This window comes from Malus sylvestris, chromosome 10 (genome assembly GCF_916048215.2).
Source record: "Malus sylvestris chromosome 10, drMalSylv7.2, whole genome shotgun sequence".
NCBI classification, from domain to species: Eukaryota; Viridiplantae; Streptophyta; class Magnoliopsida; order Rosales; family Rosaceae; genus Malus; species Malus sylvestris.
This window is the reverse complement of record NC_062269.1, coordinates 531,816-556,837: the sequence shown is the minus strand read 5'-3', so window position 1 is coordinate 556,837 and position 25,022 is coordinate 531,816. Positions and strand designations below refer to the sequence as shown.

The window sequence follows — 25,022 nt, the reverse complement described above, 5'->3', positions numbered from 1 at the left end:
GGTAATGGAGGAAGAAAAACTCCAACACATGATTTCAAAATGTAAAAGTGTATATTCTTAATCAAAACGGCCTCCTTTGGCATAAAAATACAAGTTAGTAGAGCCTTATTCTCATGAACATTTTTTTTCTCGAGTGAAAGTCTGAGATTTAACTAAAGCACATTTAATTAAATATTAACTGTTCACTCTTAAAAATGTACATAGAGAGTTTCTGCATACTAGAGCGTTTGAACAAAATCAAAAGTCACAAATATAATATTGGTGGGAAGGGAAAAATTGTATCAACTGATAAAATGGCATTCATCGGTCAAAGTCAAACCGAAGAATCAAAAAAGGACCAATTAAAAATTTAAAAGCCTCTAGTTTGACCAAAGAAAAAAGCTTCTAGTTGCTTATACTTGTAAGCAGTTCAATGGCATTTTTGAAAGCAGCTGCTGTTTGAAACGGAATTGAAACAATGCAAGTCCTTTTCTTAATCAAAGGTGAGCAGCAAAATTGCTAATACATCCGTACGTGTTGTCAACATGCCAATGGGCACGGTCCAGGTCAGGCCCCAATTCAAAGGGAGCGGACTAGATTTGTTTTAAGATGCCACTGAACAAACCGGGCTGGATATTGGAATTTCTGAATTTGAAACCGGACGGACCAATCTCACTAGTCAAACACAAAGGAACGACATCGATTAAGTTGTCTTCCTTGTTTGTCACTCGCTCTCATGTTTAATCTTGTTAAGTTGCATAAATTTTGTTTATTACAATTGAGTATCAAATTCTTATTACAACAATTAAAGAGAAAATTAGAAAATAGATTAACAAAATTAGGTATTTGAATTAAATATTATTTTCATTTATAAAAATTAGCTTGACCTACTGCAATTTTTTTTATTAAAACTCAAATTTTAGGTTCCTTGGGAAAAAACTCATTTATGAGACAAATTTAGGCCAAGATTCTCCTGGGTTTGGTTAGTAGACTGGTCCAGCATATAAGTCTATTTTTTTTAAGTTTTATATTTATAAATTTATTGAATTCAACGACTAAGATTTAATATAATCAAATTCAACGGTAAAAGAAAAAAATTTAACCGTCCATATTTAAATCCAACGGCTAAAGTAATTAAAACAATTTTTTTTTTCATGTGTTTCATATTTTTTTCATAGTGTTTCATGAGTTTCATGGTGTCGGTTTAGTGATTTTTTCATATTTATTGGAATTTAAATATTTTTAGGTTAAAATGTTCATAAAATTAAATTAGGATAGTCTACATAATTTTTTTATTTTTAAATAGTTACTTTAAGAAGAAAAAAAATTATCCTAAATTCATTCTTTAAAATTTAGGGCTAAAAAGTTAATCAAAAAAGTTAGAGCAGAAAATTGTTATTGGGTTAAAAATTTTAAATTTACACACAAGAGTTGGAGATGGTCTTAGAAAAAATGGGCTTAAATTTTAAAGTGCTATCTTTTAGTTGAATTTCTAGGTTCGCCTTTAGATTAATGTAGTTTCACCATGGGAACATAATTTAGGCCTCTATATATGTCGAACAAAGTGATGATTTTGATAACAGTTAACAAGTGGCATGGTCATTATTAACCTTTCATTTATTTGGTTTATACAGCCAAATTGCATAAACAATTTCAGAGATAATTCTCTAAAAAAATTAAAAGAGTGTATATTATATTTCTATATACGCCAAATCGGATAAATAGTCTTCGTGGTTATAAGGTATTCGGAAGATAGCCTATGTGCTAAAAAAATTCGAATTTAAACTCTTGTGGTGAAGTCTGTTAGGATCTATGCCCTAAATTGAAACTTCCGTTATTCATCCGTTAGTGTAAAGGTAAGATAGTCATTTCATTGATCAGTTTGGCTTCCTAATAACTAATCGATCAGTTTAGCGGTTCATTACCAAAACCCCATTCCCAATTATGAAGCAATGAAATCACAAATAGAATTCTTGGATTGAAATCAGAAAGGTTTAGTTCATGTTTGAATAGCCACGTCATGGGAGCGGATGGAGACATTGCACCAAAATAATCAGGTATTGCTGCAATCTTGATAACCTGCAATACCCAAATTGGGAAAAATAAAATAAAATGACCCAAATTTCAAAAACCCAGATGGAGATAGAAGAATGTACACTGGGAAATGATGAGGCTGAGATTCTGAAGACGTTAAGATTGTGGAGGGCAGTTTTTGTCCAAGACGAGCAGTAAATTCAAGAATAGTCCGTTGGTTGAGAGCTATTTAGAGGGCTCAGAGATGAGAATTCAAATTAGAGAAGTGTGAGAGAAGTGCTGCCAAAAGTGGAGGATCTTTGTGAACAACATGTTCGTGGGTTGGAATGGTGGTTCAAAAACCTCAAATGGTGAGAGGAGATGGCTATGGGTTTGGACAGAAAGAGTGGAAGAATGAGTAGCTTCCACAGTGATCGGGCAAAGATTTTTTTGGAGAAGGCTTTTGGACCTCAGCACAGTCCCCAAGGGATTGGCATTTTGATGATTGATAGTCGGACTCTTGCTTGTTGATGTGCTACAAGAAGATGACAAAGTTAATACTGAAATGTGCATTTGTAGGGCCTTAGGAGTAGGTCTTGAGGCTCACAATCAAAACTAACAAAGTGCTAAACGTGCCACTACTATCTTAGTATAGTAGATATAAAACAAGTGTGTTTTAAGTCGATTACTTGTGCTCCAAGTTACTCAAATTTCTTGTTATCAAAGGATTGTTGTGGATAGGTTAAATCCACATTAAGTTCTTTTTCTTGCTTTGTAAACAAGGACTTTTAGTTCATGATCTTGTATGTTCAAATGGAGGGAGTCCAGAGCCTCTTAAATCATTTGTTTAGTTCCAAATTGCTTTTAATGAAAACATATCCATTAAGTTAACCAGATCCATATGCAAACGAAACTCTCAAAATAGCAAAACAGGTGGCAATGACTTGAATACATACTGAAAAGTACTTTAAGCAATATATCTATTAATTTAGAGAACAAACAAAGAGATTGGGACAAGTGAGACTTGAATACATACTGAAATGTACTTTAAGCAATGCATATTGAAAAGTACTACGATCTGGTGATATTTCTCTTCATTAGCAAGTGAGAGGTCTTCGGTTCGAATCTCATAGATGACAAATTCGATACGAAATTAGGTTGCCTATTGTATGATTAGCCGAACTCCCCCGTGTATGGTTTAAAATGAACGCATAACACATATCAATGGCTCTTTTGAAATCCGAAACCGTGAAATGGTGGTCGGAAACAACAGCAAAGGCAAAACCATGCTGTATTTCCGACGAGCTGAGCTGATTTCGACAACGTGCAAATACAGTATGAAAATCAACGAAACAATTTAAGCACAAGTTGAACCGTGCATCATAATCAATCAATTTAAGCACAATAAATCAACCATAAACAGTCGTCGGTATTACGTCTCAAGAATCTATTTGGTCTTTGCTCTCTCTTCCTTTCTGTTGTTGAATTCCTTCCATCCTCCCTTCACTTTCCTTGGAAAAAAAGTTGAACCCATTTTGCACATCTAGTCAGTTTTTTCAATCATCAAGAGACAATGTTCAACCAACCTCAAAGAAAAAGTATTACAAATTCATCAAATGGGGGAGATGACACATCCTAAGATTTCACATGCTCCCTCACAAACTGCTCCACCTGAGAATATTCACCCGTTAGACCAGACGCTTCTGCAACTGTAACTTTGTTCTGGCAATGAGAGAACGAAAATACTTCGCCAGGTACTCCAAGGGTAAAGTCGTTTGCAATATCAGCTGCTGATATTGCACTTCTTGATGCCCGTAACTTCTCACTGTAGGATGTTATATGTCAAATGTATCAGAACAATGAACAATGAAATAGATTTATGAAGTAGAAACAGAATAATGAATGCAAATCACCATATCATAGAGCTCTGTCTGCGAATGAACACTTTACAAAACAAAACCAACAGAGAATTGTATGGAAAATTGTTTTGAATGCATCATGGATGAAAGTTAGAAAATCACAGCAAAACAGTTTAAAGTCCAACCAATGTACTTATGGAAATCATAGATGTTGATCAGAAGAAATTATCTTCCTCGGAAACCATGAAGACAGTGGATATTTCTCATAAAAAGAATGAAGATGCAGGAAATGATTTATGAGTGCATATAACTACCAGTTAATTTAGTCCCATACGAAATTGAAAATTTTGAGTAAAACATTATAATCAGAGTAAAGCAACCTATAATTTACAAGAGTTTAAATCTTACATTTCTTTCTCCAGTTGTTTCCGAATAAATTCCTTGCTATGTGCTGTTACTTTGTCTGTCTTGTTGCAGAGAATAAGAACTGGAATTTTCTTCCTCACCACAGTCGCCTTAGTCAAAATATCATATAGGTACCTTTAGCAAATAAAGTGCCACGGGTCAGCCTTTGCAGGTGAAAACCTTAGGTTGCATGCAAATCATCCATCTAGATGCACATATCCCAAATTCAGGGTCCTCCATTTGTTACTAGCATTTTTATTACTCTAGAATGGATGTAAGCATATAGAAACAGAGTAGCCAATTTTCAATATCATATTGTAGCTTTTATACTGAAAAGAGGAAATCTCACTCAGAAGCAGCACGGCAATTAGGTAAGAACTCCAAAGCATCAACCACAAATACTATCCCAGCTGCTTGAGGCAGAAAATCCTCTAGTTGGGCTCTAAGGCGAGAATGGCCAGGAACATCGATAAGATGAACAGGATTTGCCTTTCCACCCTGTCATTAAAAACCAATGGACGGGTGAGCATGATCAAGTTGACAATCAACAAAAACAACAGTACAAAAGAAAGGGAAGAAAATGATGCGGCTAATGTCTTCTACATATCAAAAGCAAACAGAGAAGTTAAACTCTGCCCTCATTTAACAAGACAAGCAATACTGTTTGAACATAGTTATTTGCATATGAGCACAAGAGGCTGAAATATACCTTTGATTTTTCCGAATGGAGCACAAAATACCCATCATTTGGTTCCATGGAAGTGACAGTACCTTGATGTGAAGAGCCATCCCGAAGCTGGCATGCGCATCAAATCATGGCATAAAAGGTTAGATGAACATTTCTAAGGCATAAATAGATCACCAAAGTAACTTGAAACAGGGAAAGATGGACATACTTAATAAAAGGCATTTAGAATTTCTATATATATATTATTTTCCAAGCATTAAACAACAAATTGTCTCAAACAGACGTAGACTTCCAAATTATATCAGAAAAAAGATAGGGATACAACATCAGCACAGGACCAACCCAATCAAGTTTCTAATTGACATAGAGAAAATAACCAGAGTCATAAGGTCTAGATAAATTTCGTTTGCATTACATATTAAAGACTAAGTATGACATTAGTCACTCTAATGAATGATTTAGAAAATTAGATCAACTATTGAGTCTACAAAGCAGTGATTCATATGATGTTTAGAAGAACAAAATCCAATAATCTCAGCGCTTACTTGATAGAAAAGAACAGTCTTCCCACTGCCACTAAGCCCACTCAGCAGTATGGTATTAGCTTTTGGGCGTTTAAACAACCTTACTACAACACAGAGATAAAGAATATATATATTACACTCTTTTGAAAATAAAACAACAACAACAACAAAGCCTTTTCTCACTAAGTGGGGTCGGCTATATAAAAAAATAAAAAAATAAACAAATTACAAGATTACATACCCAACAAGAGTAAGAATGAGGTGAATAGCAAAACCGCTATAGCAGCATAAATCTGCTCGGGCGGAACCTGATGAAAGTATTGAAGGGCGTGAGACGACCATTGCTCTGCCTGTTTCTTCCATTGTACTGCCAGTTCCTTCAATAGTTCTAATCCTTCCATACTTTTTTTGGGATTTTAGGAAACTTTCAGTAGCAGTGATTCTTGGCTTCTTCAGCCCTTGGGAATGTCTAAAGAAGGAACGGAGCTCAACTTGGTAGAAAGTACCCTAAGGGAAGACCAAGACACGGGTGTACCCTAAGGGACGACCAAGACATGGGTGTACCCTAAGGGACGACCAAGACACGGGTATTAGGAGCTTACAGTAAGAGATTTAGAACTTATGGAAGAAACAATATGGGTGGGACATTTGACTCTTAAAAAGAATCTCAAATTCATAACTTGTAAAAATTCAAGTCTAAACACTAAAGCGAATCTCAAATTCATTTTTCACTTGTAACCTTTAAGTCTTAAACATTTAGAATCTCTTATTGATTAACGAAAACAGGAATATCAAATTCATCATTCATTAATAATAGTCCAAGTGTTCGTAAACTTACGATTAGCAAAGTCCAATGTTCTTACAATGCAAACCCTTATGCTCAACTTTTCTTCAACAACAACAACAACAACAACAACAACAAAGCCTTTTCCCACTAAGTGGGGTCGGCTATATGAATCCTAGAACGCCATTGCGCTCGGTTTTGTGTCATGTCCTCCGTTAGATCCAAGTACTCTAAGTCTTTTCTTAGAGTCTCTTCCAAAGTTGTCCTAGGTCTTCCTCTACCCCTTCGGCCCTGAACCTCTGTCCCGTAGTCACATCTTCGAACCGGAGCGTCAGTCGGTCTTCTTTGCACATGTTCAAAATCACCGGAGCCGATTTTCTCTCATATTTCCTACAATTTCGGCTACTCCTACTTTACCTCGGATATCCTCATTCCCAATCTTATCCTTTCTCGTGTGCCCACACATCCCACGAAGCACCCTCATCTCCGCTACACCCATTTTGTGTACGTGTTGATGCTTCACCACCCAACATTCTGTGCCATACAACATCGCTAGCCTTATTGCCGTCCTATAAAATTTTCCCTTGAGCTTCAGTGGCCTACGACGGTCACACAACACGCCGGATGCACTCTTTCCATCCAGCTCGTATTCTATGGTTGAGATCTCCATCTAATTCTCCGTTCTCTTGCAAGATAGATCCTAGGTAGCGAAAACGATCGCTTTTTGTGATCTTCGCTAGATTGCTCCGGTCATTAGTGTGGATAAGTATATAAATGGATAGAGATAGGAAAGCAAACACAAGATGTACGTGGTTCACCCAGATTGGCTACGTCCACGGAATAGAAGAGTTCTCATTAATTGTGAAGGGTTTACACAAGTACATAGGTTCAAGCTCTCATTTAGTGAGTACAAGTGAATGATTTAGTACAAATGACATTAGGAAATATTGTGGGAGAATGATCTCGTAATCACGAAACTTCTAAGTATCGGAGTGTGGTGTCGTCTTGACTTGCCTTATCTGTCTCATAGGTAGATGTGGCATCTTCTCTAGAAGTACTCTTCCTCCATCCAGGGGTGGTATCTTTAACTGGTGGAGATGCACAAGGTAATGTATCAATTTCACTTGAAGCTTACTTGTAGTTTCAGGCTTGGTCAAGCGCGATACAAACCATGTAGTAGGAGTCCCCCAAGTCGCCGAGCTAGGGGGTCTGCTGAAAGAGGTGACAGACAAGGTAAGCAATCAGAGCTCCGACTGATTGTTCACCTTCTCCCCATCTTGCAACAGCATGAAGGATAAAGAGAAGAAAAATGAGAAGAGATGATATGAGATATTTTTGCTTTTGAAGAAGTAACTTTCCACAGGCTTATTCTTGAACTGAGCTGGAGGGTTTTCTGGTTTCCTCCAGAGTATAAGGCCGACTGAAGAATTTGAGGGTCAAAACAAGTCCATCAAATCTAGAGTACGTTCCACCCTGCTGATATGGGATACTTTTGCTTTTGACAGAGTAATGAATGTATCGGCACGTGTGCTGTTACGCTTGTCTCCACATGCTTCCTTGTATCCTTCGCACTTGCCCTATCTGTTCCTCAAGCAGATGCGGAATCTTCCCTGGAAACATAAGATGTTGAAGATGAGTACTCGAGAGCAATGCCAGGTAAGGGGTTCCAGGCAGTCAGTTCCTGGCTGGAAGCTTGATTCCAAGTGCTGACTGATTGCTCTCTTTCTCCTTGTCTTGCAGGTAAAAACAAGGCCAAAAGAAAAGACAGGGAAAAAGCATGATATGGGATACTCTTGCTTTTAACCCTGATGATATGAGATATTCTTGCTCTAGTATAGCTTGTTTGCAGAGGTATTATCGGGGGGAAAGAAAGCTGAGTATTTCGAAAGGCTTCGTTGGGAGTGCCCTCTCAGATATGATGAAGGGTTGAGCATTTTTGCAGGTCTGCCTGTCCGTTGCGGATGAAGGTCGACATATATAGGAGTCTCCCTAACAACAAGTAGTAATGCTATTCCTTTACCCTGCTTGGTCATAGCACGGTAGTGGGAGCTGCCAGTTTCACATGTTTTAACTCTGTCAGAGCACTTTGAAAAAGTGGTCTGTGGTATCTGGCTCTCGAGATTCGGAGAACGATGCCTCTTCGATTTTTGAGAAAGCAATCATGCTGGGGGTATGACTCTCGAGATTCGGAGAGCAGTGTCTCTTCGATTTTTGAGGAAGTAATCATGTTGGGAGTCTGGCTCTCGAGATTCGGAGGGCGGTGCTTCTTCGATTTTGGAGCAAGCAATCTTGTTGGGAGTGTTGTCTCGAATGTGAGTAAAGGTTGGGCATGTTTGCTAGTCTACCTTGCCACGAAGCACAAAGGTTGACACATAGGGACTTTCCAATTATCCAGCAATGGTACTGTTCCTTTACCCTCTCTTCGATTTTGAGAAAGTAGTCATGTTGGGAGTCTGGCTCTCGAGATTCGGAGGACGGTGCCTCTTCGATTTTGGAGCAAGCAATCTTATTGGGAGTGTTTTCTCGAATGTGAGTAAAGGTTGGGCATGTTTGCTAGTCTACCTTGCCACGAAGCACAGAGGTTGACACACAGGGACTTTCCAATTATCCAGCAGTGGTACTGTTCCTTTACAGTTGTGGGTAATAATATGGTAGCTAGACCTTCAAAATTTATGTGTCTAAACTTTTGTTAGTGCTGTTTCTTTACTATTCTTTTACCTTTCTTGGTCAGAGCGATGTAGTGGGAGCTGCAAGCTTCACGTGCTCAACTTTGGCAGAGAACTTTGGCAAAGTTATTTGTGGTACCCATGAGCTATTGTTGCGTGTGGGAAGTGGGTGATTGAACAGTAAGATTCATGTGCTTTCTACTTCACCAGAAGTCTTCGACAGAATGCCCATAATTTCTGCAAAGCTGAGTGTGCGTGTGACAGGTGCTGACAAGGCTAGAAAAGTAGGTGCCTCTTCGATTTCTGAGATCGGCCCTCGTGGTCTCTGAGCAGCCCAGCTTTTGAGAAAGCGAGCGCCTCTTCGATTGATTCGGAGAACGATGCCTCATCGATTTTTGAGAAAGCAATCATGCTGGGGGTCTGGCTCTCGAGATTCGGGGAGCAGTGTCTCTTCGATTTTTGAGAAAGTAATCATGTTGGGAGTCTGGCTCTCGAGATTCGGAGGGCGGTGCCTCTTCGATTTTGGAGCAAGCAATCTTGTTGGGAGTGTTTTCTCGAATGTGAGTAAAGGTTGGGCATGTTTGCTAGTCTACCTTGCCACGAAGCACAGAGGTTGACACACAGGGACTTTCCAATTATCCAGCAATGGTACTGTTCCTTTACCCTCTCTTCGATTTTTAAGAAAGTAGTCATGTTGGGAGTCTGGCTCTCGAGATTCGGAGGACGGTGCCTCTTCGATTTTGGAGCAAGCAATCTTATTGGGAGTGTTTTCTCGAATGTGAGTAAAGGTTGGGCATGTTTGCTAGTCTACCTTGCCACGAAGCACAGAGGTTGACACACAGGGACTTTCCAATTATCCAGCAGTGGTACTGTTCCTTTACCCTTGTGGGTAATAATATGGTAGCTAGACCTTCAAAATTTATGGGTCTAAACTTTGTTAGTGCTGTTTCTTTGCTATTCTTTTACCCTTCTTGGTCAGAGCGATGTAGTGGGAGCTGCAAGCTTCACGTGCTCAACTTTGGCAGAGAACTTTGGCAAAGTTATCTGTGGTACCCATGAGCTATTGTTGCGTGTGGGAAGTGGGTGATTGAACAGTAAGATTCATGTGTTTTCTACTTCCCCAGAAGTCTTTGACAGAATGCCCATAATTTCCGCAAAACTGAGTGTGCGTGTGACAGGTGCTGACAAGGCTGGAAAAGGCTGGAAAAGTAGGTGCCTCTTCGATTTCTGAGATCGGCCCTCGTGGTCTCTGGGGAGCCCAGCTTTTGAGAAAGCGAGCGCCTCTTCGATTTTTGAGATCGGCCTTCGTGGTCTTTGAGCAGCCCAACTTTTGAGAAAGCAAACGCCTCTTCGATTTCTGAGATCAACCCTCGTGATCTCTAAGCAGCCCAGCTTTTGAGAAAGCAAACGCCTCTTCGATTTCTGAGCAGGCGCCTCTTCGATTTCTGAAGCTTCGTCGAGTGCAGATTTTTATAGGGGCTGGCATTAAGTTCCAAAGCACACTTGAATCTCCACCAGTAGAAGCTTCATTCTTGCACTTCTAAGATCTTGATTTGTCCGACCTCTTCTCTCTTCAACACCTTTAAAAATGTCTGGCCCCTCCGACCGTCGTTTTGACTTGAACCTTGTTGAAGAGGCAGCCCCGCCTTCTCCAGACAACATATGGCGCCCATCCTTCGTCTCCCCTACTGGTCCTCTTACCGTTGGGGATTCCGTGATGAAGAATGATATGACCGCTGCGGTGGTGGCCAGGAACCTTCTCACTCCCAAAGATAACAGACTACTTTCCAAACGGTCTGATGAGTTAGCTGTTAAGGATTCGCTGGCTCTCAGTGTTCAGTGTGCAGGTTCTGTGTCTAATATGGCCCAACGCCTATTTGCTCGAACCCGCCAAGTTGAATCATTGGCGGCTGAAGTGATGAGTCTCAAACAGGAGATTAGAGGGCTCAAGCATGAGAATAAACAGTTGCACCGGCTCGCACATGACTATGCTACAAACATGAAGAGGAAGCTTGACCAGATGAAGGAAACTGATGGTCAGGTTTTACTTGATCATCAGAGATTTGTGGGTTTGTTCCAAAGGCATTTATTGCCTTCGTCTTCTGGGGCTGTACCGCGTAATGAAGCTCCAAATGATCAACCTCTGATGCCTCCTCCTTCTAGGGTTCTGTCCAGTACTGAGGCTCCAAATAATCCCCCTCCGGTGCCTTCTCTTTCTGGGGCTCTACCGACTGCTGAGACTTCTCCTAAGCAACCTTTGTGAAGGCTCCCTCTTGTGTGCTTATTTTGACTCATGTATATGTACATATTTGTAGCTTATCGGGGATATCAATAAATAAGCTTTCCTTCATTTCAACGTATTGTGTTAAATACACCAAAGCCTTCTTCGCTAAGTTCTTTGAATTTTCTTTTGTTAAAGCTTGTATGTTGAAGCTTTCTGAGTGGAGCGTGTAGGTTGGGGTAGTGTTCCCTTAATTTCCCGAGTGAGGAAAACTTCTCGGTTAGAGACTTGGAAAATCCAAGTCACTGAGTGGGATCGGCTATATGAATCTTAGAACGCCATTGTACTCGATCCTGTGTCATGTCCTTCGTTAGATCCAAGTACTCTAAGTCTTTTCTTAGAGTCTCTTCCAAAGTTTTCCTAGGTCTTCCTCTACCCCTTCGGCCCTGAACCTCTGTCCCATAGTCGCATCTTCTAATCGGAACGTCAGTAGGCCTTCTTTGCACATGTCCAAACCACCGTAACCGATTTTCTCTCATCTTTCCTTCAATTTCGGCTACTCCTACTTTACCCCGGATATCCTCATTCCTAATCTTATCCTTTCTCGTGTGCCCACACATCCAACGAAGCATCCTCATCTCCGCTACACCCATTTTGTGTACGTGTTGATGTTTCACCGCCCAACATTCTGTGCCATACAGCATCGCCGGCCTTATTGCCGTCCTATAAAATTTTCCCTTGAGCTTCAGTGGCATACGGCGGTCACACAACACGCCGGATGCACTCTTCCACTTCATCCATCCAGCTTGTATTCTATGGTTGAGATCTCCATCTAATTCTCCGTTCTTTTGCAAGATAGATCCTAGGTAACGAAAACGGTCGCTCTTTGGTATTTCTTGATCTCCGATCCTCACCCCTAACTCGTTTTGGCCTCCATTTGCACTGAACTTGCACTCCATATATTCTGTCTTTGATCGGCTTAGGCGAAGACCTTTAGATTCCAACACTTCTCTCCAAAGGTTAAGCTTTGCATTTACCCCTTCCTGAGTTTCATCTATCAACACTATATCGTCTGCGAAAAGCATACACCAAGGAATATCATCTTGAATATGTCGTGTTAACTCATCCATTACCAACGCAAAAAGGTAAGGACTTAAGGATGAGCCTTGATGTAATCCTACAGTTATGGGAAAGCTTTCGGTTTGTCCTTCATGAGTTCTTACGGCAGTCTTTGCTCCTTCATACATATCCTTTATAGCTTGGATATATGCTACTCGTACTCCTTTCTTCTCTAAAATCCTCCAAAGAATGTCTCTTGGGACCCTATCATACGCTTTTTCCAAATCTATAAAGACCATGTGTAAATCCTTTTTCCCATCTCTATATCTTTCCATCAATCTTCGTAAGAGATAGATTGCCTCCATGGTTGAGCGCCCTGGCATGAACCCGAATTGGTTGTCCGAAACCCCTGTCTCTTGCCTCAATCTATGCTCAATGACTCTCTCCCAGAGCTTCATTGTATGACTCATTAGCTTAATACCCCTATAGTTCATGCAATTTTGTACGTCGCCCTTATTCTTGTAGATAGGCACCAAAGTGCTCATTCGCCACTCATTTGGCATCTTCTTCGTTTTCAAAATCCTATTGAAAAGGTCAGTGAGCCATGTTATACCTGTCTCTCCCAAAAGTTTCCACACTTCGATTGGTATATCGTCTGGGCCTATTGCTTTTTTATGCTTCATCTTCTTCAAAGCTACAACCACTTCTTCCTTCCGGATTCGACGATAAAAAGAGTAGTTTCTACACTCTTCTGAGTTACTCAACTCCCCTAAAGAAGCACTCATTTCATGTCCTTCATTGAAAAGATTATGAAAATAACCTCTCCATCTGTCTTTAACCGCGTTCTCTGTAGCAAGAACCTTTCCATCCTCATCCTTGATGCACCTCACTTGGTTTAGGTCCCTTGTCTTCTTTTCCCTTGCTCTAGATAGTTTATAGATATCCAACTCTCCTTCTTTGGTATCTAGTCGTTTATACATATCGTCGTAAGCCGCTAACTTAGCTTCTCTGACAGCTTTCTTCGCCTCTTGCTTCGCTTTTCTATACCTTTCACCATTTTCATCAGTCCTCTCCTTGTATAAGGCTTTACAACATTCCTTCTTAGCCTTCACCTTTGTTTGTACCTCCTCATTCCACCACCAAGATTCCTTTTGGTGTGGGGCAAAGCCCTTGGACTCTCCTAATACCTCTTTTGCTACTTTTCGGATACAACTAGCCATGGAATCCCACATTTGGCTAGCTTCCCCCTCTCTATCCCACACACATTGGGTGATTACCTTCTCTTTGAAAATGGCTTGTTTTTCTTCTTTTAGATTCCACCATCTAGTCCTTGGGCACTTCCAAGTCTTGTTCTTTTGTCTTACTCTTTTGATATGTACATCCATCACCAACAAGCGATGTTGATTAGTCACGCTCTCTCCTGGTATAACTTTGCAATCCTTACAAGTTATACGATCCCCTTTCCTCATTAGAAGAAAATCTATTTGTGTTTTTGACGACCCATAAAAACAAACCTATAGTACTACACCAAACCTCTCAAAAATGACTCATTTATAAAACAAAACTTACAACACATCAATCATTAAGTCATTTTTTTTAATCAATCATTAAGTCATTTTCATAACTATTTGTATATTTTTTTATGACTGCTGGCTTAATATCGCATACGTTAGTTGGTTTATGGAGTATTAACTATATTAGAAAATATTTACTACTGGAAGCATACAGGTTCTTGTGGGATTTTGTAGATTTATTAAGGTTCCTATGGAGATTCTTGTGGAGTTAGCTTAATGTGAATGCCTCCAACTTATATATGGGCATTATAAGTCAATTATTTAAAAGTTGAGCATTTGTTGGAGCGTAATAGAAGAATTTTGAGGATTATAACAAAGTGGGAATAGATAAACTATTGGATAGAGTTATATACTGGGCAGCCCTGGGTTTTGAATGAGTTCAGGGATTATTCTCATTCTTCTTAATGATTGATGTGCTAGCAGCTGTAAGTTTTGTTTTAATAATGAGTCATTTTTGAGAGGTCTGGTGTGGTACTATAGGTTTGTTTTTAGTTGGCAGATATCATATCCAACTTTCATAAATCTTTTAGTTGTTAATAAAAGATTCTTTCTTGTGAAAAAAAGTTGGAACATAAGGGTTTGCATTGCAAGAACATTGGACAGTTGGACTTTGCTAATCGTAAGTTTACGAAAACTTTGGACTTGGACTATTATTAATGAATGATCAATTTGATATTCATGTTTCTTGACTATTGTCAAATGGCAAATGCGTATTATGGTTTTCCTTTTTTACTTAACGCTTTGTATGCTTGAATTTTTCTTCTACAAGTTTTGAGAAAGTACTGGTAATCATACACCATGATGCAGCAAATAGCTAGAAGAATAAAAAAACAAAAACGAAGGCAATGGAAAAACAAATAAAGGAAGGTCTGCCAACAAACAAGATAGTATTCTACAGAGGAGAAAATATAGCATATAGACCTCTGTGAGTAGAAGATGAGACTGCTCGTATTTACAGAGGAATCACGCTGAAATATATGCTCCTAATTCCTAACCCTAAAATTCGATTTAACACTAAAACCCCCAATTTCTAATTTAATTTTCCAAATTGAATCTAATTACAATACCAAAATCTTCAAATTAAGGCATTAAAGCCTGATTCTGACCTTAGAAAGAAGAAAAATAAAGAATTAAGAAAAGATAGATACCTGGGTCAATCGTAGTCGCACACAATGAAGTGGCTCCGTGCTGCTGCCTGCTGGATGGGTGCAGACGGGAGGGATGGAAAGAAGATGAGGAGCAAGGCTACGGGAGAGGATGAGGATGAGGAGGAAGGATGAGGATGATGAGGGTGGATGAGGTTCCGGCTACGGGAAAAGGCAGCGGCAGAGATGGAAAGAAGATGATTTAGGGTTTGTTTTATTATTTGGATGATGTAAATATTGTAAAAGATAAGGGGTGTTTTTGTTTTAAAATTTTATATTGTGTTTCACGGGGTGAAACGAGTCGGAGATGAAATTGAAATTTATTCCAAATTCGTTTTGTTGAATTATTTTTGGTGCATCAAGGGTGCGTTTGGTACGTGGGACGGGACGGGACGGAACGGGACGAGGCGTTCCGTCCCGCGTTTGGTGCGTCAAAAATGGGTGGAACGGGCTGTTCCACGGGACAGATTTTGGGTGTTTTTGCGTCCCACTTCCCCCTGGAACGGGTTTGTTCCACGTCTGTGGAACACAATGTTTTACCATTTTAAGACAAATATACCCCATGTCTTTTTCAAAAATTACACCTTCGTTCCGTTCCGTCCCGTCCCGTCCCGTTCCATCCCGTCCTGTCCCGTCCCTTCCCGTCCGTTCCGTCCCGTACCAAACGCACCCTCACACTGCGTTACGTGCCGTCCGTCACACGTACCATTTTGACAGAATCGTAAACAGGTTAAATAGGTTTCCCTGAATTGGGCTGGGGCGGTGATTAATAATGTAATAGCAAGCCACATGTACCGCCCTAAATTTCCAGTACCTTCCACTCCCCAATAAACAAACTTACTTTTTGGGGGACTGGCTACTGTTTGCTAAAGTCGATTGTGAAAACACAGAAACAATAACCGCCCACTCTTTGAAGAATTCAGAGAGAAGGAAAGGAAGATGTTCAAGAAGGCAGTTGAAGCAAGGTCACACCAAAGACTCTCAGGGGCTGACAGGAAGAAGCTCAAGAGGAATCTCAAAGACAAATTTCCCCGAGCTTCCGACTCCGATATCGATTCTTTACTCCCTCCCAAGGTCCCTTTAAATTGGTGGTTTTGTATTTTGTTTGTCGATTAATTGGGTATTTATATTTTACAAATGACCCGTTTAGTGTTTGTGTGCTACGGCTGCCTTGAGTTGTAGACTGTACAATTGATTAATTTCGATCCAATTTCAATACTTTCAATGGTTTCTATTAATTGATAACGAAATCATTCTCATTCGGATTTAGATTATTCCGAGATTAGCTCTTCTATGTGTTTTGCAGACTCTAGACTTCTTTTCGGATTGTTTTTATTGTCATTCGTATTGGACTGGTTATTGTCATTCTCAATTGAAATCTGACTTTCTTACTACTAGTTATTGCCATTTGCAGCGAGTGCTTCAACTCACGATAAAATCTTATTAGCTACTGACAACTGAATATTTTTTATTAAATTTCTCTAGGTGGAGATATCAGTTTCAAAGTTTCAAAATCGTGTTCATGTATATGGGGTGGAGGGGGGCTTTCCTATATTTTTTGATATTGATGGGCGCGGCACAGACATTTTTCCCACAGGTATCATCTTTTTCAATTATTCCTTCTTTAAACTGCAGTTTGGTTTCTGGGTTTTCATATTTCTTTCTAGTATGTACCGCACCTGACTACGTAGCGCTCTCTCGAATGAATATGATGTTAGTTTGACACTAATGAAGTATCTACAGTATAATTGATAATTTCCTTCTTGAGACAAGCATGGGTAGCAGACACACTAATTTGATTTTGTAATCATTCTCAATACATGATGTAATCAAACAAATCAATTAATGTAACATATATTCTTTCTTGTTGTAAGTTTTGAAAGTTTAATTGTCCGACATTACATCGTGCTTAGTTTAGGATTTATTTGGGTAAACTTGTTGCAAATGAATTTGATGTCACTGCTTTTTGTGCAGTCGCATTTACTACTGGAGTTCCCTATTTCCATTAGTGAAACCTATTTCTGACATTCTTAAATAAACTATTGTATTGAAGTTCGAAAGTGTAATTTTTGTTATTCAAAGAACTATATTTTGTTTCTCTTTAGAAATAGGATGGCTTGTTTTCATGGTTTTTGAGGTTGGATGTTAAGTTGTAGCGTTCAAAAGTCTTCCATGATTGTAAAGTTTCCAATAATTGAATCTTTGCGTAGTTTTAACTTTTAACAAAGTGTTGATGCTTGATTGGGAATCAATCTTATGTGGGTTTGTATCTCAAAGATTTTTCGGAATGCACCACACCTGCACACTAATAAAGGAAATAAAAGTAAATAGCTGAGAAGTTTGCCCCCTAATTCAGTTTGGAATAATAGGAGTAAAGAAATTTGCCGTATGTTTAGCAATGACTTCTAAAGAATATAGGAACCTCAAAAGTTTAAACCCCTGACCTTGATTTTTAACTTCGTAATTGGACTAATAAAAAATTGGAGGAGTCTGTGGTAGACAATGGTCAATCATGAAAAATACGCTATGCTCAGGTTTTATGCAAGATATTCACAATTTTTTGGTTGATGGTTTCCCGTTTCAGTTTATGCACTCTGGAAGGTCCCCGAGCTCTTGCCTTCTTTCATGCTGAAAGGGGGTGAGGTTTCCCGATATATCATTGGAGGGGCGGATTTGATGTTCCCTGGTATCAGCATACCTGCTGAAGGTCTACCTTCTTTTACAGCTGGAGAAACCTGGGCAGTAAAAGTTCCAGGAAACCCAGCTCCCATCGCTGTAAGCTTCCTCATAGATTGTCGGACAAACCTTCACTTCATTTATTTATTCAAATAAAGATAGGGACTTTCTTATTTTGAAAACCACTACAGGTGGGGACTACCACTATGAGCAGCACTGAAGCGTTAACAGCCGGGTTGCGAGGAAAGGCTTTAAAGATTACTCACTATTATCGTGACTTACTTTGGCAAGTATTGGGGGTTACTGACTAAATGATTGGTCAATAATTAAAGTTTTCTATAAGTAATGTTTTTAGATTTTTTTCTTTCTTTCCAGGGAATCAGTTGAGGGCCCTTATGTTCCAAATGCAGGCTTTTATGAAGATGTTGTGTTTGAGGATCCTACCTTGTCATCATCGCAAATTTCTGAATCTTATGCTAGCACAACTGAAGGTTCAAATGACCAAGAGAATGGAAGTAATGAAAAAGAAATTGGACAACCTGTTGATGTGGACGTGCACTCTGAACCTAGTTCCACTTCAGAGGCACAGATCGAGGTTGGGGACGAGATTGCTAGAGAAATAACTGCACATGTAGGTGATCTGAAGGTAACAGATAATCATTCTGCTGATCAGTCTAATGGGGAGGATCAACATCCTCTTTCCACTGAGGATGTGGATATGCTTCTGGAAAAATGCCTTTTGCAAGCATTGCATACAACTATTAAGGATAAAGACCTTCCTATGCCTGGCAGCACACTGTGGTATAATATGTTACATGATATTTGGTCTCCATGCTCTCTCTGGGGCAAATGCCCTATTTATAGAAATTTCCTCATTTGCTTTCTGCTTTCTGCAGGTCAAACCACGTTCTACCTTGTAGGCCTTCAGGCATCACACTCGACATCAAGAAATCATCATACAAGAAATTATCAAAGTGGTTACAAGCTAAATCTTCTACAGGCTTGGTGCGTAATTCTTTCATTTTCTTCTTTTTGAAAGAGAACCCTTATGTGTTTTAACCTTGTCACTTTTGGGAGCTTGTTATGCAAACCACCGAGTTTTAAACTTCTAAGAGGTGCTGTATGATCCATGAAGTGGACCGAGTGATCGTATTGAATAGGATGCATAAATGATGTTGCATTATTGTATTCAGGGTATAGATGAAGCAGTAAGTTTAAATGTTTTCAGATCTATTCACATGTGTTAAAATGATTTTGAGCATTGGCATTATTTGTTTCAGCTCTGTTAATCGGAATTTCCATTATCAAGTGGAAGAGAGACTTATATTTTTATCCTAGGTTTCTATGAGCTCTCGGCAAAATCAATACACAATTAGCATAAAAGGAAAACTTGAATTTCAGTAAATCGGTTATATAGTCTTTCTTTATTGGGTTTCAGCATTGTATGGTGATTGCGCTTAGTCTTGTTCTGTTTCTATTTCAATTGCTATATACAGTGCGTACGTGGGCGATATGCCCCTTGGTGTGTGAAAAAAAATAAAAAAAGTTTTGCTTCTAAAATAAAAACAGAAACTCTAGTGCATTCGGAAAGAGATGTAACCTTTTTGTAGGAAATTTAAAACAAGCAAGTGATTAAGTTTTGGTGTTCCTGTACTCTGTGCTTTTTAGCAGTTCAGTTTTCTGAGATTAATCTGTATTCTCTTTGTTTGCACTATGTTGGCTCCAAAACATGCAGATTTCAGTGAAAGAAGATAAATACAAAAAGGAGTCTGTATTGTTATCGGTTAACCGCAAGCATTCAGATTACTCATCTTTTAAGCCTGAGAAACGAGAAGTGGAGAAAACTGTTCAAACTGGTGTTGCTACTGTCAGTGAAGGGCGGTCACTCAAAATGCTTGAAGTGGCTGAGATCTATAAATCAAGTGTACATGTCAATCCCATACTAGCTTCTGTTGGGGCCGACACAGGAAAGCTTTACAGTGCTTCAGATGCCACAGATATTGTGTTTACATATGTTGAAAAAGAAAACCTGGTTAAGCCCTTAGATAAATCCATTGTGGTGTTGGATCCAATATTATGTGATGCACTATTCAAGGGAGCCATAAAAAAAGGTGCAATGTACCCAACAGAAATTCATAAGAGAGATTTAGGAGCAGCATTTGTAAACAGGATGCAAGCCCATCACGTTGTGACGAGGGGAAGTGAGTCGGTTGTTCGTAAAGGTGGTCTGAAAACAATACAGATAATGACAGAAAGGCGGCAAGGTAACAAGAAAGTGACCAAATTATCAGGTCTGGAATCCTTTTTGGTGGATCCTGAAGCTTTGGCATCAGAGCTACAGAAGAAGTTTGCTTGCAGCACAACGGTGGCTGAACTACCAGGTGCAGCTTTTTGTTGTGTTAATTGAATTGATATTAGTGATGTGTATTCTTTTCTCTTCTTCCCTCAAAATTTTCTAGTAGCCTGGCAACGTTAGTCTTAATGAATGAATACTGCTGCTTACTGTTTAAAGTTCTTATAACCTTTCTCCAACGGTAATAAATCCTGTTGCCAGTTTTGGTTGTCTGGAAATAGTATTTTGTTGTGATGTTTCAAGGATTCCTTCCTTGGTTTTCTTATGAACACATGTTTCTCTTTTCAGGTAAGAAAGGGCATGAGGTTCTGGTTCAAGGTGGCGTGATTGATGATCTGGCAAAGCATATGATTGAACAATATGGAATCCCAAAGAGATACATAGAGGTTCTTGATAAAACCAGGAGATGAGAGAGGTTAGTATACTTGACTCTTCTTGATGGTAGTAAAGAGATGTAGGGCAAAGCATTCTTATTAATGCCTTGATTGAGTGGATTCAGTCTCTAGGAGCCTGTTTGTTAGTTATGCTTGTGCTTTTGTTCTAATTAGCAGATAGAGGAAATGGAAGATGGAGATGGTAATAGAAAGAGGAGAGAAGAAGAATAAAATACAAAAAAGTAAAGTTTTAACGTAAAAAAATAAAAGGGAATAGTAGATTTTAAACTTAATTTTATGTATTCTTCTTCCTTTTGTCCTCACCTTTGTGTCTGCTTTCATATTTCTCATATTTTCCCCATGATTAATAAGTAATTTCTTGTATATGTGATGTGTGATTTGGTCTTTTGTGTTTCTGTTTTATGATTATGTTTGTTTGTTTGTACACATTAAATTTTGATATCCATTGTCCCTTGTTATTCCACACACCAAAAACAGTTGGTAAGGACTAGTTGCCATAGCATGCTGCCTTTGTGAGAGACTCATAACTACTTCTACTTTCATGATGAGAAATGGTAGTCCTGGACTCCTGTTAGTAGATTGATATAAAAATAAAAATAAATGATGTTATGCTCCTGATGTTTCCTTTAAATTTTTTTCTCTTTCAGCATTTATATTGACAACCATGCATTCAGTTGTTTCAATACCTATAATATCTTTGATAAATTTTTCTGGTAGTTTTTTACGCGATATTTCTATTGATAGATCTGCTGCAGTTGGTACTTTGTCTTCAATATAAGTTGTTTGATTGAAATTTTCATTTTTTTGGTATTCAGATAAGTTCAACACCGAGCCACTGCGGTGCATATTTACACTTTTCTGAAGTTTATCATTAATAGCTTGTGTCTCAGAAAAACTAAGTTGAAAACTGTTATTGAAACCACGGATGTGATTTATTGTCCAAGATTCATTGAGCATTTAATTCAACAATCAAAATTGCTGTTGTAGTTTTATTTTCTCAAAAGAAGGTAGGTGTATTGTACTCAAAATCTTGTTGGATGTGAAATATGAAAATTTTGTTTCAGGTACTATTCTGAAGAGAAGGGATTCAGATTGGAAGTGTTGGCGTTTTTGATTGTTGTGGAGGAATAAAAGTTGTTTTTTGTACTTTATTAGATCTATTAGAATATATAAAGTCTACTTCTCTGCTGTAACTTTGAGATTTCAGATTATATCAATTAAACTTTTTAAGTTTTATTTCAATCTGTGGTGGGTTCCAGAGATTGTGTAGCTTGGTGTGTTTCAAGGTTAACCATTCATGCGAGCTTGTAATGCAAGAAGAAAATTATGCCGACTTTGAAGTGTGAGTATCAAGATGCCAGTGCTCAAAGGGATGATGTTAAAGTTTTCGTGCTTTCCAGAGATTGTGTGGCTTGGTGTGTATCAAGATGCCAGTGCTCAAAGGGATCATGTTAAAGTTTTCGTGCTTTCAATCTTGTTTGACAACTTTTTTACAAGTGGGAGTAGCCGAAATTGAAGGAAAGATGAGAGAAAATCGGTTACGGTGGTTTGGACATGTGCAAAGAAGGCCTACTGACGCTCCGATTAGAAGATGCGACTATGGGACAGAGGTTCAGGGCCGAAGGGGTAGAGGAAGACCTAGGAAAACTTTGGAAGAGACTCTAAGAAAAGACTTAGAGTACTTGGATCTAACAGAGGACATGACACAGGACCGAGCACAATGGCGTTCAAAGATTCATATAGCCGATCCCACTCAGTGACTTGGATTTTCCAAGTTTCCAACCGAGAAGTTTTCCTCACTCAGGAAATTAAGGGAATACTACCTCAACCTACATGCTCCACTCACAAAGCTTCAACATACAAGCTTCAACAAAAGAAAATTCAAAGAACTTAGCGAATAAGGCTTTGGTGTATTTAACACAATACGTTGAAATGAAGGAAAACTATTTATTGATATCCCCGATAAGTCACAAATATGTACATATACATAAGTCAAAATAAATAAACAAGAGGGAGTCTTCACAAAGGTTGCTTAGGAGAAGTTTCAGCAGTAGGTAGAGCCCCAGAAAGAGCAGACACTGGAGGGGGATCATTTGGAGCCTCAGTACTGGACAGAACCCTAGAAGGAGGAGGCAGCAGAGGTTGATCATTTGGAGATTCATTACGCGGTACAGCCCCAGAAGACGAAGGCAATAAATGTTTTTGGAACAAACCCACAAACCTCTGATGATCAAGTAAAACCTGACCATCAGATTCCTTCATCTGGTCAAGCTTCCTCTTCATGTTTGTAGCATAGTCATGTGCGAGCCGGTGCAACTGTTTATTCTCATGTTTAAGCCCTTTAATCTCCTGTTTGAGACTCATCACTTCAGCCGCCAATGATTCAACTTGGCGGGTTCGAGCAAATAGGCGTTGGGTCATGTTAGACACAGAACCTGCACACTGAACACTGAGAGCCAGAGAATCCTTAACAGCCAACTCATCAGACCGTTTGGAAAGTAGTTTGTTATCTTTGGGAGTGAGAAGGTTCCTGGCCACTACCGCAGCGATCATATCATTCTTCATCACGGAATCCCCAACGGTAAGAGGACCAGTAGGGGAGACGAAGGATGGGCGCCATATGTTGTCTGGAGAAAGCGTGGCTGCCTCTTCAACAAGGTTCAAGTCAAAACGACGATCGGAGGGGCCAGACATTTTCAAAGGTGTTGAAGAGAGAAGATGTCGGACAAATTAAGATCTTAGAAGTGCAAGAATGGAGCTTCTACTGGTGGAGATTCAAGTGTGCTTTGGAACTTAATGCCAGCCTCTATAAAAATCTGCACTCGACGGAGCTTCAGAAATCGAAGAGGCGTTTGCTTTCTCAAAAGCTGGGCTGCTCAGAGACCACGAGATGTTTGCTTTCTCAAAAGTTGGGCTGCTCAAAGACCACGAAGGCAGATATCAGAAATCGAAGAGGCGCTTGCTTTCTCAAAAGCTGGGCTGCTCAGAGACCACGAGGGCCGATCTCAGAAATCCTAGAGGCACCTACTTTTCCAGCCTTGTCAGCACCTATCACACGCACACTCAGCTTTGCGGAAATTATGGGCATTATGTCGAAGATTTCTGGTGAAGTAGAAAGCACATGAATCTTACTGGTCAATCACCCACTTCTCACACGCAACATTAGCTCATGGGTACCACAGATAACTTTGCCAAAGTTCTCTGACAAAGTTGAGACACGTGAAGCTTGCAGCTCCTACTACATCGCTCTGACCAAGAAGGGTAAAAGAATAGCAAAGAAACAGCACTAACAAAGTTTAGACACATAAATTTTGAAGGTCTAGCTACCATATTATTACCCACAAGGGTAAAGGAACAGTACCACTGCTGGATAATTGGAAAGTCCCTGTATGTCAACCTCTGTGCTTCGTGGCAAGGTAGACTAGCAAACATGCCCAACATTTTCTCACATTCGAGAAAACACTCCCAACAAGATTGCTTGCTCCAAAATCGAAGAGGCACCGCCCTCCGAATCTCGAGAGCCAGACTCCCAACATGATTACTTTCTCAAAAATCGAAGAGACACCGCTCTCCGAATCTCGAGAGCCAGACCCCTAGCAGGATTGCTTTCTCAAAAATCGAAAAGGCATCGTTCTCCAAATCTCGAGAGCCAGATCTCCGATAGGATTGCTTGTTCGAAAACCGAAGAGGCACCACTTTCCCAACTTCAAGAGCCGGATCTCCTTGGATAAAGCTTGTCTGTAATCTTCACATGCAACATCAGCTTTCCAGATACCACAGATCACTTTTTCAAAGTGCTCTGACAGAGTTAAAACATGTGAAGCTGGCAGCTCCCACTACCATGCTATGACCAAGCAGGGTAAAGGAATAACATTACTACTTGTTGTTAGGGAGACTCATATATATGTCGACCTCCATCCCTAACGGACAGGCAGACCTGCAAAAATGCTTAACCATTCCTCATATTTGAGAGGGCACTCCCAAAGAAGCCTTTCGAAATATTGAGCTTTCTTTCCCCCTGATAATACCTCTGCAAACAAGCTATACTAGAGCAAGAATATCTCATATCATCAGGGTTAAAAGCAAGAGTATCCCATATCATGCTTTTTCCCTGCCTTTTTCTTTGGCCTTGTTCTTACCTGCAAGACAAGGAGAAAGAGAGCAATCAGTCAGCACTTGGAATCAAGCTTCCAGTCAGGAACTGACTGCCTGGAACCCCTTACTTGATTACTTACCTGGCATTGCTCTCGAGTACTCATCTTCAACATCTTATGCTTCCAGGGAAGATACCGCATCTGCCTGAGGAACAGATAAGGCAAGTGAGAAGGATACAAGGAAGCATGTGGAGACAAGCGTAACAGCACACGTGCCGATACATCCACTACTCTGTCAAAAGCAAAAGTATCCCATATCAGCAGGGTCGAACGTACTATAGATTTGATGGACTTGTTTTGACCCTCAAATTCTTCAGTCGGCCTAATACTCTGGAGGAAACCAGAAAACCCTCTAGCCCAGTTCAAGAATAAGCCTGTGGAAAGTTACTTCTTCAAAAACAAAAGTATCCCATATCATCTCTTCTCATTTTTCTTCTCTTTATCCTTCATGCTGCCTGCAAGATAGGGAGAATGTGAACAATCAACCGGAACTCGAAATCAAAGTTCTGATATGGGACTGATTGCTT

General features: G+C 39.6%; 2 protein-coding genes across 3 annotated transcripts; one reads left to right on the top strand and one right to left on the bottom strand.

The window, feature by feature from the left end:
• Nucleotides 1–3,330: 3,330 nt before the first annotated feature.
• On the bottom strand, nt 3,331–15,299 carry LOC126586628 (uncharacterized). Of its 2 annotated transcripts, none has more exons than XM_050251535.1 (7): nt 14,921–15,299; nt 5,710–6,033; nt 5,490–5,572; nt 4,966–5,052; nt 4,606–4,754; nt 4,260–4,391; nt 3,331–3,817 (listed from the first exon to the last, which is right to left on the bottom strand). In XM_050251535.1, exons 2-7 carry the CDS (start codon nt 5,867–5,869, stop codon nt 3,628–3,630), a joined length of 801 nt encoding a protein of 266 aa, XP_050107492.1. In that variant the 5' UTR covers nt 5,870–6,033; nt 14,921–15,299; the 3' UTR covers nt 3,331–3,627. The 2 variants fall into 2 exon arrangements, with proteins under 2 accessions (XP_050107492.1, XP_050107493.1); XM_050251536.1 differs by having other exon boundaries at nt 5,710–6,004.
• A 404-nt stretch (nt 15,300–15,703) lies between these two features.
• LOC126586627 (uncharacterized) lies at nt 15,704–21,583 on the top strand. The gene is made up of 9 exons (XM_050251534.1): nt 15,704–15,991; nt 16,403–16,514; nt 17,502–17,692; nt 17,785–17,879; nt 17,969–18,394; nt 18,490–18,598; nt 19,329–19,974; nt 20,235–20,361; nt 21,406–21,583. The coding sequence occupies exons 1-8, from the start codon at nt 15,857–15,859 to the stop codon at nt 20,354–20,356; spliced, it is 1,836 nt and encodes a 611-aa protein (XP_050107491.1). The 5' UTR covers nt 15,704–15,856; the 3' UTR covers nt 20,357–20,361; nt 21,406–21,583.
• The last annotated feature ends 3,439 nt before the right edge of the window (nt 21,584–25,022 follow it).

Coding starts and splice junctions, on each gene's coding strand:
- LOC126586628 (XM_050251535.1), bottom strand. CDS start 5,869: ATGGAAGGATTAGAACTATTGAAGGAACTGGCAGTACAATGGAAGAAA. Junction 5,573..5,709: donor CTCATTCTTACTCTTGTTGG/GTATGTAATCTT, acceptor TCTGTGTTGTAG/TAAGGTTGTTTAAACGCCCA. Junction 4,392..4,605: donor AATTGCCGTGCTGCTTCTGA/GTGAGATTTCCT, acceptor TATTTGCTAAAG/GTACCTATATGATATTTTGA.
- LOC126586627 (XM_050251534.1), top strand. CDS start 15,857: ATGTTCAAGAAGGCAGTTGAAGCAAGGTCACACCAAAGACTCTCAGGG. Junction 16,515..17,501: donor CACAGACATTTTTCCCACAG/GTATCATCTTTT, acceptor TTCCCGTTTCAG/TTTATGCACTCTGGAAGGTC. Junction 19,975..20,234: donor AACGGTGGCTGAACTACCAG/GTGCAGCTTTTT, acceptor TTCTCTTTTCAG/GTAAGAAAGGGCATGAGGTT.